The sequence below is a fragment of the Amphiprion ocellaris genome, chromosome 9, assembly GCF_022539595.1.
Source record: "Amphiprion ocellaris isolate individual 3 ecotype Okinawa chromosome 9, ASM2253959v1, whole genome shotgun sequence".
Taxonomy (NCBI): Eukaryota; Metazoa; Chordata; class Actinopteri; family Pomacentridae; genus Amphiprion; species Amphiprion ocellaris.
Genome location: NC_072774.1, coordinates 17,827,185 through 17,846,461, shown reverse-complemented (window position 1 = coordinate 17,846,461; position 19,277 = coordinate 17,827,185). Strand labels below are relative to the sequence as shown.

General features: G+C 39.7%; 2 protein-coding genes across 5 annotated transcripts; one reads left to right on the top strand and one right to left on the bottom strand.

Moving 5' to 3' along the window:
- Positions 1-2,866: 2,866 nt before the first annotated feature.
- mettl25b (methyltransferase like 25B) lies at positions 2,867-8,565 on the bottom strand. 3 transcript variants are annotated; one of them, XM_055013910.1, is made up of 9 exons: positions 8,202-8,565; positions 7,673-7,791; positions 6,209-6,425; positions 6,010-6,072; positions 5,666-5,803; positions 4,417-5,222; positions 3,640-3,713; positions 3,529-3,594; positions 2,867-3,442 (listed from the first exon to the last, which is right to left on the bottom strand). In XM_055013910.1, the coding sequence occupies exons 1-9, from the start codon at positions 8,337-8,339 to the stop codon at positions 3,357-3,359; spliced, it is 1,707 nt and encodes a 568-aa protein (XP_054869885.1). In that variant the 5' UTR covers positions 8,340-8,565; the 3' UTR covers positions 2,867-3,356. The 3 variants fall into 3 exon arrangements, with proteins under 3 accessions (XP_054869885.1, XP_023144142.2, XP_023144143.2); XM_023288374.3 differs by having other exon boundaries at positions 3,529-3,713; positions 8,202-8,564; XM_023288375.3 differs by lacking the exon at positions 8,202-8,565 and adding an exon at positions 6,740-6,821 and having other exon boundaries at positions 3,529-3,713.
- isg20l2 (interferon stimulated exonuclease gene 20-like 2) lies at positions 8,088-14,526 on the top strand. 2 transcript variants are annotated; one of them, XM_055013912.1, is made up of 4 exons: positions 8,088-8,247; positions 10,420-11,236; positions 12,747-12,947; positions 13,094-14,526. In XM_055013912.1, exons 2-4 carry the CDS (start codon positions 10,559-10,561, stop codon positions 13,205-13,207), a joined length of 993 nt encoding a protein of 330 aa, XP_054869887.1. In that variant the 5' UTR covers positions 8,088-8,247; positions 10,420-10,558; the 3' UTR covers positions 13,208-14,526. The 2 variants fall into 2 exon arrangements, with proteins under 2 accessions (XP_054869887.1, XP_054869886.1); XM_055013911.1 differs by lacking the exon at positions 8,088-8,247 and adding an exon at positions 8,803-8,870.
- The last annotated feature ends 4,751 nt before the right edge of the window (positions 14,527-19,277 follow it).

Genomic DNA, 19,277 nt, shown 5'->3' with positions numbered 1-19,277 from the left:
GGGGTTAGAAGCTGTTGAATATAGCTGGCACAATAAATCTGACTTTTGGATGGAAAATATTTTAACATTAACAGAACTGAGAAAACAAGAATGATTGACTTGTTTTTCAAAAACAGCTCTCAGTTTGTTTGTTTTTTTTCCCAGAATTGCACAACCATCATGGTTTATTGGTAAGAGAAATAGTTGATTACCTTATTCTAGTCTTATTGGGAGACTCAATGAGACAGCAATGCAAAAGACAGTGGCTGACCTTCTTGAGAGTCTTGTGTCTCTTTTTAAGGACTTCTGAACATTCAAATTAAGTTCAGGAAACCTGGAGTTGAAGAAAAAAGTCAATACTTTAACTCTATTCTTGCACAACACTTGGATTTTTTAATTCAGTGTAAATCTGGTGATCTGCTAATTATTTAATGTGACTCTGGTCATTGCAGATTTAACAGTACTATCACATAGCCATGAGCCCACATGCCATTGTTCACACATTTAGCTGGTTTAATTGATCTTGATTTGCTTCCTCTATTTTGCTCTTTATAATTTCAGAGTAAGAACAAAGCTGTGTACTAATGTACTTTTCTGTTCCTCTGACAGTTGTGACTCCCTTGTGACAGGGTCCACTGATCACTAAAAGACATCAACACACGCCACGTCAGATGTAGAACCGAAAAGAAAAACATCTTCCAGGTCTGTCAGGATGATGTGAAGTTTGTGTTCTTGTGAGGAGAAGGAGAAGGTTGACTTTCAGATCATTCTTGTTAGGGCTCCCTCCTCTGTCCCAGCTTCAGCCCCCACCTGACCTCCCTCATCCTCCCTCATCCTCCCTCATCCTCCTCCCTCCTATTCCTCTCTCCACCTTCCTGCTGCAGCTCAGCAGAGCTGCTCTGTCCAGCTGCTGTTCATCACCAATCACTCATCAACGGAACTCCGGGCAGCTGTGGTGCAGCACACCTGATGATCATCTCCACCATAAAAGCCGGCTGCACACTCTACACCCTTCCAGATAGTAAAGTCTGCTCATGCAGTCAGTTGTCTAGCCTTGAACCTTTGCTGAGATTTTTCCATTGAAAAGCCTTGCCTTGACTAACCCTGTTTAGCTCCGCTGACCCAGCTTCCCAGTTCCACCTGCTCTGTCCCCCCATCTCCTGCACTCTGGATCCAGCCCTGACCAGACCTCCCCCCCTGCCTCCCTCACCTTAGACCTGCTACCTGCTCCTGGATCCCCTACTCGTCGTGGAGGGTCTCTGCCTGCCGTACGCCCCCCTCGGCTCTGGAAAACACCCCGCCTGTCGCCCCCCCTGGAACGAGGCCCTCCTGCCCGCTCTCCGGCGCAACCTACCCCCACCACGGAGGACGCCAACCGGGCCGCCGGTTCCTGGTACTGTCACCCCCCCCCTCCCTCCCCGTTTAGTTCAGTTCTCCAGACATCAGTTTTTCCCACCCTGTCCAGCACTCCCTGAACTTCTGTTTAAACAATAAAATCCACCTTTGTTCTTCCCTCAGTCCCTCGTCTGTGTGCTCTCTGCTCAGGTTCACCCCCACGCTGTGACAATTCTCCAGCACACACTTCCTGGTGAGGACATCCACATGTTTTTTACAACCACATTTTGGATAAGTGACTGGTGCAGATGCCCAATCACTATCAGAACTACAAAAGACAACATGGCCACCAGAAACACCCTGACCAGCTGTCCACCCTGTAGAAGTTGGGGGTCAAAATCGTGATCAACACATCAAAAGAATTCCACTTTCTCAGTGCCATAATTGACACCAAAGTCACATCAAGACAACGGAAGAAAGTTTTTTTACCTTGGACTCAACCTTACTCATTAAAAGTAACTACTGAACACTGGTGTTAATAACCTCTCTATGAAAAGTCGCACAGTACTCTTTTCCTAAATCTATTTATGTGTCCAGTTATGAATTTAGCAGTGTTTAATGTTCATATACTGCATTTAATCTTTTATCGTCTTTCTATCAGGAGTAAATAATGCATTACAACATCGTACTGTTTTAAAATAGTATAAATTACTAAATCTTAAGAGTGTAACTCTGTTGGGGCATCTGGACATCAGCCTGCCTCGATGGACCACTCCAAGTCCTTTTTGAACCCTTCCAGAATCCTTTGAGTAATATATGAATTCCTCTCGAGCACCATCTCAGTTTCTGTTTTAGTTCATCTTTGACCACCAATAATTAATTACTTTCCCCTTTAATTTATTTGGTTCGTTTGTTTTTTAAACACTTGTAAATTTCCAATCCTTTACCAAACAAGGTTACATAATGCAGATAAAGTCTATCAGCCCTGGATAATATTTGAAATCTGGTTTCAGTGGTGCACAAGTAATGGTGCATTTCACAGCCACCAGCAATGACTGGTTTGCCAGATCTGAAGAGGGGAGCAACTATAATGACAGAGATGAAGTAGATGCAGCAACAAGTAGATGGTGGAAAAACCCGGGAAGCATTCAAGAGGTTTCTGATAGCACTCAGTGAAAGGAATAGCTCAGCACTGCAGGTTTAAAAATTGCCTCAGTCTACTAACCAGCTGTAAAACAGATACCTTTAATTACATGTGAGAGCATCCTCAATATTAATGTTTTAGTTTGGCAGTTTATTGTGGAGCTCTTCTGTCACCTAGTGGCCAAAATAAGTAAAGCTATAACAGCTTCAACCATTTGGGAAAAAGGAAAATAATCTTTGATTTGCCTCAGTCCTGATGTTATGAATTATGTTTGAATAAGGTCTACAGTAGTGAACATTAAAACACATTTGTTCATGCATAAAGTAGCTTTGTTTCCACACATACTCATCTAATAAACTATGCAAAACTACTTTACAACTGTGCAAAATAACACTTTTGCAACTACCATTAAAAGCACAGGTCATTTTTATTGTTTTGAGCTGCAAACACAAAAAAGCATGAAACATGATTGTCCCATAGTGCTTTATAAAATGACAAAACAATAAAATACTATAAAAGACAAGCCAAACCCCAAACACGTATGCAGAAATCAAATAATGCAAAACAAAACAAAGCCAAAAACACAAGATTGCCTCTGTGCTATCATAACCATTGTAACGTGTATAAGGTCAAGAACATGATGTTTAGATGGAGTTAAAGCTATTTTATAGATTCAGTGTATATCAAGTTCATGGAAGCACTAAGTGTCTGTTTCGGAATAATGAGATCCTAGTTTTCCTGCATGTTTCTGTGTCACAGTGAATCTCGATATATAAAAAGTTCCACAGCTACTAAAGCATGATGAACAAAAGCCAGAAAAAAAGTTCCCTTCATATTTATGACTCCATATCCCCAAAAACCAAGACTGACTATTTGTGACTTTCCCTTTTTGTCCTCTCTATCCACAGGGCTTCAGAGCCACCAGCACAAAGTTTCTTGGGGAAAAGTTCGGATCGAACAGAGGGACTAGCTGACTGTCCACACCTGCAGAGAGTTAGACTTTAGTTGGAGGGGATGCAATGGCACAAAAATGTAACATCAGGTTAATAAATATGTGTCCACTGGCTCACCCTTCTCCTGCAGGTAGATCATCCTGTCCAGCAGCACCAATGTCTCCACCACAGGAGCCAGCAGCAGGGCCAGGCTGAAGTACACCACCACCCTGCCCTGCTGCTTCAGCATGGCCTCCACTCGCTCCACGTCCAGGGGCAAGTCGGGAGGCAGGCCGACCCGAGGCAGACCCAGACAGGCGTACCTGGGAGGGAACACAGGTGTCAGAGCAGAGAAGCACATTATGGACAGTTCCCTAAAAATGGCACCAATGAACAACAGACCCAGAAATCAATAGAACTTCAAAGATTCTGACATTGGCGCTCCTATGGGATAATATTTTTTTTTTTTTAAAAAGTCAATGTGCAAGGAAGATATATTCACTGGAAGCAACCCATAAATTGAGCAAATTTCTATGAAAATTGTACCACTTTTTTGAGGGATTTTGCTTTTTTTCTGTATTTATTTGTATTCACTTTCACCTGCAATTTGCATATCTGAATATATTGAGTTGTGCTCTTACTACTTCTAAATATAAGAGAAATAAGTTGTTGGTTGAACAGTTGAGGTCCAAAAGGAGATATTCTTCTCACTGTTGCTTGAATTTCATTTAAGAAACAAAACATAAGTACAGTCTACAGCTATGCAAGAGGCCAGATGTCATATGTTTGTGTTATAACTGTATGAATAATGCAGCAAACATAAGCAAGAGATACGTGTTATTCTTTCAGAAAAACAGTTATACAGACTAGTGCTACACATTACAAACCTCACTGACTCTCCTCAATCTGTGCCATGACTTTTTCTGTCCAATTTTTAAAGAGCTTTGGGAATTTGCCCCTAGCGCCAGCACTGTCCCATATGGTGTAACTGTGCATAAAGCAATCAAGGCTGCAGTCTTTACTCACTCTGTAAAAGGTAATAAGTGAGCTTTCTTTATGGTCTGGATTCCTGCCCTGCGTAGATCTGGTCTTGCATCCCTGATGAAGGTCTCCAGCATCGCCCGGTAACAGTGTGTCCTCAGCAACTTGCTTTCCTCCCTGAGCCTCCGTATGTAGTCCTCCACTGCATGACATGCCCCCTCTCTCGCCTTATAGGACAGCTGATGTCCCGGCAGCCCACGCACCCAGGAGCTCATTGGGTAGCCAAACTCTGAGGGAACCGACTCATGGCCCAGTCCTCCCACAGGAGGCACGACCAGTCCTGGAGGGGTGGGGTTCTCTTTGGTTGTGATTTTCATGTAGCAACATGCCACAGAAGTGATGCCGCGAACGTGTGGGCAGTTGACGAAGTGGCGGAGGAGGGTGGTGCTGAGGTCGCCACAGGCGTGGAGACCAGTCAGGACAAAGTCTGGATAGCCTTGCAGGCTGTTTTCCTCAGGGTTTACATCCTCCTGATAAACGGGCTGGATGCATGAGCAGCAGTTTTCATTGGATGACTCCTCTTCAGACTCGGTCTTATTTGAGTCTTGTGAATGAGCATCAGAATGCGTGGAGCCATGAGATGGTGAAGTCTGGACCCCATGAGAGCGCCCCTGACGCTTCCAGCCCCGTAGTTTCTTTTTGCTGGGACCTGATGGAGTTGGGGGACCTTCGCTGACACAACCTGCAGCTCTGAGCTGCTTAATGAAAGCTTCCCATGGTGCCTTTGGGTTTACCCATCTAGCCACATGATGAGGAGAGGACTGAGATACTGGGAGCTGAGAGCTGCAGTTCTAAGAAGAAGAAAGATGTACATTAATGTTTTTTCACTCTCACCACAGCTGTTTAATAAAAAAGGCCAAAAAACAGTATACACTACCAACACTGCACCAGTCAGCAGACAGTTAGAGACAGGCAGGTGAAAAGAGTGGAACAGATAGCAGCTAAAGAGTAAGATTCCACAAATCATCTTCAAGGGTGATGATGTTGTGCTTACATTTTGAGTTTTTGTACAATTCCCAAAATGTCTCTTGATAACACTTTCAAAATAGGCATCAACTTGCTACATTCCAAAAAAAGGATGGAAATATAACTATAACTACTATGGGAGCAAAAACTGTAAATGTTAATAAATAAGTACGACTCAGAGGTCATCTTGCAAAGAGCTTTAATTTTTTTTTTTTTTTTTTTAGGAAATTAGACTAATAGTGTGCAACAGGTTCAGAAAATCCCCAACCTTTTTCTGATTTTCCTTCGCCAACGCCCATATTAGCTGTCCGTCAAACCTGGATGCCATAGTGACGAGGGTGTGATCAGCCTCAATGGCAGTGACAGACAGTCCGAGCCCAAAGGACAGGAAACGAGTCAGATGACCCTGTTTAGAGCACAGTGGTGGACAAGACTCACTATTTAATGTGTGATGATCTACTGTTTTAAGTCAAATTCTGAACACACTTGGGCATCATAGTAGGTAATTTCATTCTTGAGAATCATTAAAGTGTTGTCTTAGTCAAGCTGATGTACTGATGTGATGTGCTGATATGTTAAACACAATAATTCACAGCAGCCTGTGAATAATACCTGCCCAGAGCCGACATCAACCACTCTGTTGCAGTCAGTCTGGTCACAAAGTTGCTTCACCAACTGAGAATAAAAGCAAAACAAAAGAAAACAAAAAAACAGATTCAAAGCACAGTTAACCAATAAATAAATTAAAAAATCACATGTTCTAACATTTCATTTAAAAAGCAGCCACTACAGAAAACAACAAATCGTGTACCATGCCCAGCTTCCGGATCTCATGCTGTTTCTTGGGTTTAACATGTTTCCTGAATATGTGACCCAGTAGTGAGCTCTGACTCTGGTTTTCTTGGAACTCCTCGGGCTTCATCGAGCTGGCCACCCTGCCTTGCTCATGCCTGCACTCTCTGGGAAAAGCCAGGGCATGAGCTGTGGCACGGAAAGCCAAGAGGGACAGAGGCCACACCGAAGGATATCTGCAATGACAAAGTTGTTGCATGAATTATTTACCTCACTAGGCTGCCATTTTTCTGATAATATATGAGGGACTGTATAGAAACCGATTATATGATCTAATTCGGCTCTAAAAAATTGCATTCCTATGCATTCAGTATCCCTACATCAATCTTTAGTTATTTTGATACTGACAAAGACCAAATAAATATGAAAGAAAACAAACACCACATACCCCATAGAATATAATTTGCTATCTTTTATACTGTCATATGGGTCAAAATTTTACAAAATAACAGCACTATAAGGTTTACATTGTTTACTGGGATCAACTTACTGTGTTTTTATTATATATTTTCGTAGTACTTCTTTGGTGTACATGATAATAATTCCTGGTCTAGCCAGCCAGTTAACAAGACCTGGAAACAAATAAGTGGCAAAAAATGATGTATGGAGTAACCAACTGAACAATAACTACATAGTTCAAGTTTTTGCTAAAAGTGAGACTTATTCATTATGAGTTGGTGAGCTTCCTAGCTACTATAGCCTTCTGCAGTACAATTCTCTGTCAATATAATCACTGTTTAGTTTAAAGATACACAGTGTCTACAAAAACATCTTAAAGTTATTATTTACAATTGTACTGAATATGACCGTGTATAGAAGTGAGAAAACATTCAATTCTTGAATGTGGGCTTTTTGACACCTTCTAAGGTCGTTTTGAGGGATCTGAAATTGAACTTTTTAAAGACTTTTGCAGACTGAGAGGCTTTTGAACTTGCAGATTTTCTGCCATACTTCACAAAAACACACCACGCTGCTGTTTCCTGGTACAGTGGTGAGCAGTAAGCCAAAGCAAAAGCAAAATTATTCCTGTAAATTTGCAATGTTATGTATTAACTTTTTGCTGTTTTGTGCTCCTGTTTCTTCATGCTCATGTTTCCTATCCTAATTCCGTTGCTGTTGACATGTGCAATTTGCTTTAAGGATTTGTGAATGGTAAATGGTCTGTATTTATATAGCGCTTTACTATACCAAACGATACCCAAAGTGCTTTACATTATACATCACATTCACCCATTCACACACTGATGGCGGAAGCTGCCATGCAAGGCGCTAACCACGACCCATCAGGAGCAGTTAGAGGTTCGGTGTCTTGCTCAGGGACACCTCGACATGAGCTCTCCAGGCCAGCATCGAACCGGTAACCCTCCAGTTACAAGACAGCCACTCTACCCACTGAGCCATGCCTAAAATAGTCCAGTAATACCTCCTGTCTTCATTGGTAGCATCCAAAAATAAGTCTGCAATCTGCGGATATGACAACTCCTGCAGCACAGCCTGCCAACTGCTGGGTAATGTGTGCCAGAGATCTTCAGTAAAGAACTCCTGGAGAGAGAACAACACAGATATGTACAGGAAAACCTAAAAAATGATGGGATATTACATACAGCTAGCAATGAACTATGCAAATAAATTCAATTTCATATGATGATTCTCAATACAAACTAAAAACTACAGGAGTTTATAATCAGAGCTCAATGATTTAATGGTCTTCAAAGTGAGAGGACAGTGAAATCAGTTGAAGTCAACTTAGATGCACATGTCTGACAAAGGCGTACAGTTGGTGGACAGTAAAATGAAAAAAAAACATGCAATAACAATACGTTGCCAGTGGAGCTTCTAGTCTCCACGGCCACGCTGTTTTTTCAGTCTCTGCTACAAAACATAACAACAGAGCACCCTTCCTGACAAGACAATCTACAAACTACAGCAATGGAAGAAAGCTCTATACGCACAATTATATAGGAGTCGGACAGATGCCTGTACTGGGACAGAAACGTGGTGAGTCTTTTCGCCAGTTCTCTCTGTTGGTCCGCTGAGAAACTCGCTGTAAACATCTCCACATCTTGTACTGCTGACAGTTCAACTGACATGAGACTTGAAGGGAAGCTAATGCTAGCATACGTTAACTTGGTAAACGCTGTTATTTTTCCTGTTAAGACGAAGCGTGTCTAAAATACCGACATAATTACCAGCTCGCTCTTAAAATCACACTTATAACGCCAACCTCAGGCTATTTTAAAAAAAAAAATGCTGGCTGCGTTAAACCATTAGCTAGCTTCTCTAGCTAACTATAACTTTGTCGTATAGAATGACGATGCGTTTAAGAGCGTCCCGTAATTTTCATTTCATTTATGGGCACTTTTATTAAGTTCAAAATTGTAATTCAAATGTTATGTAGCAAAATTGCCTTCGGAGTGTTATTGATGGTTGAAATTGGTCAACAGTATTGAGAACTAACGGTGTTCCACTGATGTTTAATGAGATAAAACGGATAAACCAGTAAACTATTCGTTGAAGTATTTGTCATAACGATCTGTCAAACTGTACTTAAAGGCAACATGACCCGGATGTTGATCGTTCGATGTGACTAGGAAGAGTCGTGCGGTACCAGTGTGCAGCAGGTCTGTTTTTTTTCACGAAGTTAATTTAAATATTTCCAAACGGAGGACTTCTGCGTATTAACATGTGAATGTTCATGAACAGGCTTAGCTAAATTTTCCATTTAGGAACTGTCATGTCCACCAAGTGATAACAACCAGAGTAGCATTAGGATGAGCGAGCTAACGTTAGCAGGTGTTAACGTCAGCAACTGCTACCTGACATTTACATCAAAACCGAAAGTGGCATCTAGCAACCTGAAATTGTTCTTCTTTGTTTTTAAAATATATTATCTAATTAGAGTAGCAACTTCTTATTTTTCTTCTCTGTAGAGCATTGTGCCAGTTGCTTGTAAATCATTTGTGCAGTTAAGCTTAAGAGTGACTCCATGTCGGTTGTTTAAAATAGTTTAAATCAAAATAAGACATTGGGAATCCCCAGATGTCTGTTTCATAAAGTTTAACAAGTAGGCCAGGCTTATTTCAGTTAGTCTGACGACCCAAAGGGAAAGTAAATATTTTGCTCTTCTAAGCTAGCTAAATATACAATAATTTGAATAAATTACACAGTGATAAATAATAAGATGTAGACCTACCTACTTATTAAATTAAATGGCATGTGGTATCAGACGTTACAACTTATACTACATAAATATTTCAATATAAATTATCTCAAAAGAATGATAATAGCTACATAAATAGTTAGCAGTAAAAAAAAAAATCAGGCTATATTGACCATAAATGTACTAAGTTGATATTCCTCTCTCTTTTATTTTCCTGGTAGTGTTGGTCAGTACACTCAAAATAAGGGCAAAAAAGTAAACTAACTTAGAAAATGACCAAATAGTAGCTTCTGCTTGCAGTGCATCTAGAAAATAGGTTCAATAACCAAATATTTTATTGTCGGATTTTGTGCCAGACTTTAACGGTGATGGCAAGAACAGCATGCAAGACGATGTTTTTCAAGTCTAATTTATTTTTATAGCATGTGTAAAACATCCAGAGTTACTGGCCAAGTTGTCTTTGTTAAAGTAAGTTGGTAATGAGTCACCCTCATGCATGAATCATACACCAATAGTAGCCTAATTTTATGTATGATATATTAATTTGAAGATATAGAAATGCACAGCAAAAATACTTCCAATATTTTTTAGATGGGGAGCTCATGTGTTGGGATGAGCTTCCTGTGACTTCCCTATGATTCATACACTGGATTTAATTAGGTAGTAATAATATATATATTTTCTTTATTAGGGTTAATATTTGTTACATACATTTGTTTAAAATATATGTTTTATTACCTTAGCTTTTTGCATTCAGTTGATCAGCCATTTATGATCAACTAGTCTTTGTCTGATCTGGTTTTGTTTATTGAATTAACCTGATTGTTTGAACTTCAACTGATCATTATAGAACTACTCTAGCCTCAACTTATTTGTTCAGTTTATTCTAGTCAGAGATTGGACCTCAGTCCCCATTTTTCTTAGCATGCTTTACAGAACAGTCTCCTAGTCCCCATGTTCCTTGGTTACTGTAGTCAAAACGTGATTGTGTTTTTGTGCTTGCTTTGCAGGATGACACATTTAAACTGGTTTTGGCTCATATAGACTGGACTACAAAGGACAAAGAGCTGTTGAGGCAGTCAACATAAGCAGACCTACAAACCAGTTTTGTGTGAACGTGGGTTTAGAAATCATTACATTGGTGTAAATATGTCGGACCACAGGTCTAAAATGTCCCCTTTTAATGATACTGAGCAGAGGAGTTCAACAGCAAAGCGAAAGAAGAAAAACAAGTGGTTTCGTAAAAAGATGCAGAATTTACAGGGAAATGGTTACGTAGCTGGTCAACACAAATACAACCATCACAAAGTTGGCTCTGGACATGACCAAATTCCACACCAAAATGGAGCTTCGACAAAAGGCCCACCACCTTGCACTTCCACACAAAACAAAAGTTTGCCTTATCAAGCCAGCACAGCCAGTGCCTCACACTGTAGCTCCAGGCCTTCAGCATCCACACACAGCATGCCTTCCTTGACTGTCACTGTGTTCAACCAAGACAGCCATGAAAAACCAAAGGAACCTGTGACCCCAACATCCGCAACCACCAGCCCCAGTCCCTCAGCGTCAAGCAGCCATAAGCCCACCGCCTCATCAGCAGGAATTCCCACAAAGTACCTCGCTATTGACTGTGAGATGGTGGGAGCGGGACCAAAAGGGAGCATCAGCCAGCTTGCACGTTGTAGTGTTGTGTCCTATGAAGGAGATGTGGTCTATGATAAGTTCATCAAGCCCACCATGCCTATCACCGACTACCGTACCCGATGGAGCGGCATCCGACGCAGTGATCTTGCCAACGCCACACCGTACTCAGAGGCCAGGAAGGAGGTAAGAATACCTGCATTCTGAAGTAATTTGCAACAGGTCATTCTTTTATTATGCAAATGTTGTCTCAGCACTGTCTTACTGCAGTAGTATAATGCAGTAGTTACTTTTATTTACCTTTTTCCCCACTGTTCTTTACCTGCACAAATTAGTGCAAGATTATACAGGCACTTCAGAAGCTGATTTTTAATTTCAATTCTAGGTGCTTTCTGTGGCGTTAAAGGATTTAGCATGTAAGATAAGATAAGATAATCCTTTATTACTCCACACGTCAGGGGAAGTAATAAAGGAAATGTTTGTCTGTGAAATGTTGGTAAATAGTAAAAGTGCAAATTTTCACAGTTGCACGACTGAAATCGCTAGATGTTCTACTTTTTTGTTTGACAAAGTTCACATGTTCTACAGGGATGGCTTCAGCAAACACCACAATGCAACAGTCACTGCTGTTTTGTTACTCCCTCTGAATCAGTTAGGACAACCAGTACATAAAAAAAATCATTAGCATTTGAGTAGAGGAAGCAATTGAGGGTCAAACGGGTTTAGCTGGTAGAAATGTAAAAGTGGTCGCTGCGGTAGCTCAAAATGAACCAGAAGATTTTCTAGTGACTGGATACATGCAAATATTTAGAAAAAGAGAAGATAATATTGTGCCCTATGAAGGCACAAGACATTCTTAGACATACAAATGCTGGGAAACACCAAGTTTAGAATTCTGCAGCAGAAAAGTGCACATTGCCATCATCGATCCTTGTTGCAGTGCAAAACATTGCAAGTTGTCAGATAAGACAGCAAAAGTCATACAAAAGGTGGAGATAATATTTGTACATTTCCATTATTTTAATCACTATGTAACATGAACTTTGCAACTCCAGGATGATAGAAGCATTTCTTATCAATGTGAATTTCTGTAAGCTGATTGCAGCATGGTGCAACGTCTCTCTGTTTCTCTTATTCTGTTAAACTTTGCCTCTCTATTTTTGTCTCATTCAACCAATCTTAATCATGTTTTATTCAGGATTTTGCTGCATTAAATGATAAAGTACACAGAGATGGCCTGCTACAGTTTTAAATATTAATTTAAAACTGAAAATGTTAATATTTTAAATTCATATTAGCCTTTGCTTTGCTTTTTGGTTAACGTAAAATTATTGGTCTTGTATGTGTTTTTGTAATTGAATTTTTCATTTACAAGTAATTTTTTGGAATTTGTTTACTGTAAATAGTATAGTAATAATAAAAAAGACATAAATCCTTGCTGTGACGAACTTAACTTTGCCTAACTTTGTTCTTACTAAATAAAGCAAAAAAAAATAAGATAGATCGATAGATAGATAGATAGATAGATACTTTATTAATCCCGAGGGAAATTCAACATCTCTCCAACTGTCACAGTACAGTTTAAGTCTAAAAACATTGGTTAAACTCTTCAATGTATTTACACTCTATTTACAGCTCATACTGTAAAAATGTAATGAGTTAGGTAATTGAAATGTTTTATCTGTTGCTAATGTAGATACTGAAGCTGATCAATGGGAAAGTGGTGATCGGCCATGCCATCCACAATGACTTCAAGGTCCTCAATTACTCTCACGCCAATGCCTTGACCAGGGATACATCCCGAATCCCTCTGCTCAACCAGAGGGCCGGCTTTCCTGAGTATCAGTGTGCTTCACTGAAGAGACTCACAAAGGCCATCTTTAACCGTGACATCCAGGTAGGAGATGTTATCTCTTCGTTTACATAAAGAAGGGAAAATGTGTGCAAACAATGTCAATGGAACAGGACTACAGTTAAATATACCTTGTCATGGTTTCCTAAATGTTACCAACATGATGAAATCATCCTTTCTGGTGTCCTCAGACCGGGAGAAGGGGCCACTCTTCTGTGGAGGATGCTAGAGCTTCCATGGCACTTTACAAAGTGGTGGAAGAGGAGTGGGAGAGGAACCTTGCCTGCAAATCACACACCAGGTAGTGCCATGTTTGGCCAGACCACAAGGGAATAAACTCGGTTTAAATGAATACTTGAGTGACTCACTGAGGGTTTCACTGTCCTATTGGCACACAAGTGAAGGAACGAAAAAAACTGTACCTGATCACGTGGTATACTGGACAAACTTCAACCAGCTGCCTGAAATTTAAAACTGTACCATTACCATGGGAGAAGAAGCATATGAATAACTGTTGAAGCAGGCATTTTGCTGTGACCTTTAGTTTCAGATGTTACATTCTTTCTCAGGGTTTACAATGTGTTTAAATGGTGCTCCTGCCACTTGGGGGCAGTCATGTCTTTCCAGCAGCAATGTTGCAATAGAATCTATAATCCCAAAAAACCCCCCACTATTTTCAAGCTTTCAGCAGTTTAGCTGTCTTTGGACTACATTCAGTCCAGTCGTGTTACACAGATGTGTTCTCATTAATCTTGCCATTTAAACAATGATGGTGAATTCAAATCTGACTAAAATGCTATTGAAAAAGCTTCATCATGTGTCACTTAATTATTTCAAATCAGAAATTGAGAGATAATATTGTTATACTTCTCATTTTTGTTTTTCAGGAGCTCATGAGTCCTGTGTGTAGACTGTAAACGAAGCAAAAGTTTACCTGTCTTATCCAAAGTCGTTTAAATCAATCCAACTGGACTTTAAGAAGGTTCCTTGAAGACGTTTCACCTCTCATCCAAGAGGAATAACACTGACCACACCTCACAGAGCTTATAAGCTGAGGCAACAACAACCACCACCAGAACTGAAGAAGCCTCTTGGATGAGAGTTGAAACATCTTCAAGGAACCTTCTTAAACTCCAGTTGGATTGAATTAAACAACTTTGGATAACCATGACCTGGATGAATGAGAAACTACACAGACATTTTACCTGTCTTATTTCTTGATGTTGGTAAAAGAAAAAACAAATCCAAGCATATATGCGTATAAAGTATGTACTGTTTAAGTTGATGATACATATTAATGGAGGAAAATTAGGTTCTTGTGTTCTACTTTTTTTTCTATTTTTTTTTTTTTGCTTTTACTTTTTCCAGTTTCTAAATGTGGTATTATGGAAAGTGAAACTGGTTACTTTCAGACTTTGTACAGTTTCCTATGCAATGTCAGACAAATTCAGCTGTCAATGCTACCATGAGCTTGGTCTTAATTTGAATAAATCATTGCCACAACAATTTTGTGATATTAAAATAATTACTGCGATGAAGCCAGATTTATTGAAATAACTTGCAGCTTGTCTAATGATTAAGTGCGCAGAACAGTAAACATTTAACTTTTCCTTTGCAACCCTCATTCTATTCCACTTTTTGCTGTGTCATTGTCACATTGCATACGTTTAGAAATAGGCAATACTCTGTTACCAGTTGATGTACTGAGATTTGTTTATGATACTTTGTACTGCCCATTTATATCAGTGACAGCAGACGTATCATTAACACCTCTTAGTATAACATAGTCAACAGCACCACAAACAACCGCTTTGCATATGACTGCAGTCTCGAAACAGCACCTCACTAAAATAAAAAACAAACCTTCACCAAGGTACCGTTTATAGCAGGATTTTTATATGAGAATGCATTACTTTTAGGAAGGTGTACTTAAAAAATGTTTTCAACTGGTGCTGTATATTGTGACATGAGCCATCTGGTATTTTGGATCAAAGTTGAAGTGTGTATTTTCTTGTTTTTGAAGACTGGATTAGGACAAATCCGAATGTCTCAGCAGAGTGAAATGGGCTGTGAACAGCTTTTTGTTTGGTAATCGTATCCAAATTAGTAATGCCTTTTTTGTTGCTTGAAATTTGTTTTCTGTTCAGATTTTCACTGAGTACCAATCTATGTAAAGTGATAAAGGCTGCACATAGCTGTCACAATAAAATAAGAAAGAAAAGAAAACTTACTACATTATCGTTGTTAATATACAGCAAATTTTGCTTGTTGATTCTTAGACTTGATTATGGGGGAAAAAAATCCACATAGTAGTGAGTATTGAAACTAAATTTAATTTTTGTACTGAAGTTTTATAAAACAGAATTTGTTCCGACAGCATACAGCATTTGAGAACTTTTTAATTAAAAGAAGGGCTTTGAAGTAACAAGGTTGTGCTTTGGCAGCATGGTACTATGAGCTAAATGCAGATGTCACTAGCAATGGGAATGTCATGTTTAGCAGGTATATTGTTTACCATCATAGGTCACTGTGTTAGCATGCTAACATTAGCCGTTGAGTACAAATAGAGTTGGGGCAGTGATGACATTGGTTTTGTATGTAGTTAGTCAAAAGCCATAGTGTAGTACAAACAGAATTTTCAGTTCATCAGAAAAATATCAGTGGTCATTGATGTTAAATAATATTTCACAGTCAGAGAAGTACCACTTGTCATTAGGGTTTATCCTCTTGCGACCATGTATACAAGATTTTATGGATAATTCATCCACCAATTATTAATGTATTGCAATATTAACTTGGTGGTGTTACAGGACAAGTTAGTAGGGGTCAGCATGCTTCATCCTCTAGGGACCGTGAATATATGTACTAAATTTCAAGGCAATTCATCCATAGGCTGTTGATATTTCCTTTTGCCTAAACTAAAGTGGTGATCTAACCAATCAGCATTTCTGTCTCTGAAGCATTGTTATTTTTGATATCAAAGCTCAGGAATAATTTTTCCCCTAATATCAGAATATTTCAGTCAATCTGTTGTCCGCTTACAAGACCTTTGTTAAGTGTTGCATCTCATCCCGTCTCAAGCCTCAACTACCACTTTCAAAATTATTTTGACACAAGAGGCGAGGAACAGATATTTGATTTGACAACTGAAGTTATCTGGTGTTAATTTCAGTGTCCCAGACCAACCCCTCCACAGAACTCATCATCGGCTCCATCACTGAGTTCCTTCTCCTCAGACTTGGCACCGTGGACAGACTTGTGTCCTAAGCTGGTGTAAACATGCCATTTTTCCACAGTCTCACGCTGCTCCACTTTATGTCTCCTCTGGCAACTGTTTGTCCTTAAAGGTGAGCACATCAGCACTGTTTCCCTGCGGTGAGTTCAACACCAGCACATTAATTATACAGCATGCCATCCTTCCAGAAAAAGCCACACCAGACACAACTGCTGGCAAGGGAATGTCATCAAAGAGGTAGAAATGCACCAAACATTGCAGGAGGCACTAACTTGCAATGATTCTCCAGCACAAAAAACAAATACATCCCAAAACAGCGTGCAGTCATGTTTTGAAATCTCAGCAATCACAACACTGATTTATAACCTCCTGCTAACATCTAGTCTCTTTCAATGGCCCTAATCATATTTTTAAATTGACAGTGCACCAAATCTCTGCATAATGTGAACATGGTTGCTTAAAATGACAAACCCACAGAGAATTATCCCCCAACTCTGCAGGTCCCCATTGGTTCTACAGGGCGTTTTAGCATCTGTCAGCTCATTGTTTTGGCTTTTCAGCTGGCAGTTTTGCTAATGGTCGCTTTGGGGTTTGCAGTGACCCAAAAAGACCACAATTATGAAATAGATGTCTGTAAAACCGCTAATACGACACCTCCAAATGTAAACATGATTAATTATTAATCTTACTGTACTGTTCAATGAATGTTTAAACCATGAATGTTTTTATCTGTAAAGCTTAGAAAAACAGTTTTTGTTTGTGTGTGGTAAAGTCAGTGGACCAAATTGGTGCAGTTTGTTGGAGCATGTGCAGTGGGCTGAACAATGCAGAAGGACACCTTGAAGACAGAAAATGTTGGGGCTTACACGTCCATCGAATCAATCGATTTTCATATATTTATTCATTTTCAAAAAGTTTTGAAAAAGTACAAAAACTCAGATTTTTCCAATTTGGCTGCTTCAAATGAAGTGCGTCCAAGACCTTTAGGCATCATGTGAAGCCCTTCACACACTAAGTAACCCTGGACTTCCTTGGCCTTTGAGTTGCAGACAGGGTTGGGGAAAAAATGCGATTTAATCCATTCTCTAGTCTAGATTATCGCAAACTCTTTATCCCCTTCTAATCTCTTTGTGTCGGGGCAGTAAAGTGAATAATTAGATTCTATTCCCTGTTATTAGCTCTGTAAATGAAAGCCAGAGATTAAAAGCCAAAAGAGGCTTTGGATTTTGTTCTGTGGCTGTGCTGAGTTTCGTATCTTAAAAGCAAGTTTTCCTCCTCCATATGTGAGGCTAAATAACAAATGAAAATAATCGTTTGGCTTGCTGATTCTTTTAGTCATTTAGGCTTTCAATAAATGCTCTTCCACAGGATTGATTTTAAATACTATTCTCGAAATTTGAAATTAAAGAAGATTAAATGATCACCTGCTGTATTAATAATGTCTTAAAATACATGAAAGAGCACTGCTGGTCTCATTAGGCAATACACTATGGATTTTATGGGATTTATTGCCCCCGGGGTCAAGTTATTGGGAGCTAGACTCTGCAGATTACCGGTACCCTTTCCATACACACAACACACACTGAACATATTAGTCATGGCCCAGCATCAGCTCTATGTGAATAATTCGGTTTTTATTATTTACTGCCAAGCGATCAGGAATTTGTCCATTTTGCAGGGTGCTTGTTAACCTTATATGTACGGAACATACAGTGGGCACGGTGTGGGGTGGTCGCAGGATCAGCAAATAGAAGCATAGAGGCTCTTATATACTGCCATGTATGAAAGCTGTCCAGAGGTAAATCTCTAGAACAAACAACTGTTTATTATTAGGACCAAGGTTTCAAGACTATAAAATAAAAACATGTTTAAAAATGCATAGCAACAGTAGGAGAAAGCGTGACTAAAAGAGCTGCAACTCTAATTCTCCCCTTAATTTAAGGTGTGCAGTGGACACAGGTACCCAACAATAGATTGAGATGTCTATTAATGATGTCCTCGACTGCAGCTCCTCTGCAAGATTAATAGGTCTCATAGAAATTTTTCTTTAAAGCCCCACTCATCAATATGTAAGGAGAAATAGGTCAGTCACAATGATAAACCCCCAGAGCCTTCAAGTGGGAAAGAGTCAACTTGCATGACCCATGAATTATTTTCATGTGGACATTTTCTGAGTTCACACCTTGTAAAGTTGCTGTTATAAAATGTCACAACCAACTGGAGTAATTAGAACCTACTGTCATTTTCCATTTCCATGTTACATTTAAACTGATTTAAATGTGTTTTTTTAAAAAAAAAAAATCATTGATAATTCTCAAAATTTAATTTTTCATGCAACAGTCATCTCATGGCCTTAGCCTGTGCATGCCAAATGGATAATATGCTGAACCTCCCATGTTGAATATTTGATCACAGAAGTTCCATTTAGTGGCACCAATATTATTGATCTGAGCAGGTATTTAGGTATTCATTCTCTTACAATTTCTGGCATATTAGCGTATTGTTCATTGTCACTACTCTCATCATTCTCATTTTCACAGAAATCGTTTTCAGAGATAACCCATGGTACACTACCAAAACTTAAGAGACCTAATGAAGATGGTAGAATCGCCACCTTAGTATGGTGGAGGGGTTTGTGTGTCCCTGTGATCCTGGGAGTTGTCTTTTCAGGGGCAATAGCCCCGGGTAAGGTCTCTTGAGGCAAATTGGTCCTTGGGGATTGGCCAGACAACGAATGATTCAAAGGCTTCAATAAATTTGCGGAAAAGGAACTGCAGCACCTTGCCCTGAATAGGGAAACTGGGGCCCCCTTCTGGAGCCAGGCCCAGGAGGGGAGATCACCGGCAAGTGTCTGGTGGCCAAGCATGATCCATGGAACTTGGCTGAGCACAATCTGATAAAACAACATGGAGTCACTGCCCAGACTACACCCTGTAGTCAGTGGGCCCAAGCTGGACAGCAGGCAAATGACAGCACCTAAGCATGCTGATCCCTGGCATGGTAGACTTTTATTTTTGAGCAAGTGCCAGATATTTTTCTCTAGTTTGGTGGAGACCTATGGGAGTACAATACATTCATTAAAGGAATATCTCTTAATTACAGGAATAATGATTTGTTAGTTTTGACATTCTTGGCCTGTA

Excerpts from the sequence above, each read along its gene's own strand:
- mettl25b (XM_023288374.3), bottom strand. The coding sequence starts at position 8,339 with ATGTCAGTTGAACTGTCAGCAGTACAAGATGTGGAGATGTTTACAGCG. Across the intron at positions 7,792-8,201 it reads TGTCCGACTCCTATATAATT|GAGTTCTTTACTGAAGATCT; the intron begins GTGCGTATAGAG and ends TTCTCTCTCCAG. Across the intron at positions 6,426-7,672 it reads GCTACCAATGAAGACAGGAG|ATATCCTTCGGTGTGGCCTC; the intron begins GTATTACTGGAC and ends TTGTCATTGCAG.
- isg20l2 (XM_055013912.1), top strand. The coding sequence starts at position 10,559 with ATGTCGGACCACAGGTCTAAAATGTCCCCTTTTAATGATACTGAGCAG. Across the intron at positions 11,237-12,746 it reads ACTCAGAGGCCAGGAAGGAG|ATACTGAAGCTGATCAATGG; the intron begins GTAAGAATACCT and ends TTGCTAATGTAG. Across the intron at positions 12,948-13,093 it reads TCTTTAACCGTGACATCCAG|ACCGGGAGAAGGGGCCACTC; the intron begins GTAGGAGATGTT and ends TGGTGTCCTCAG.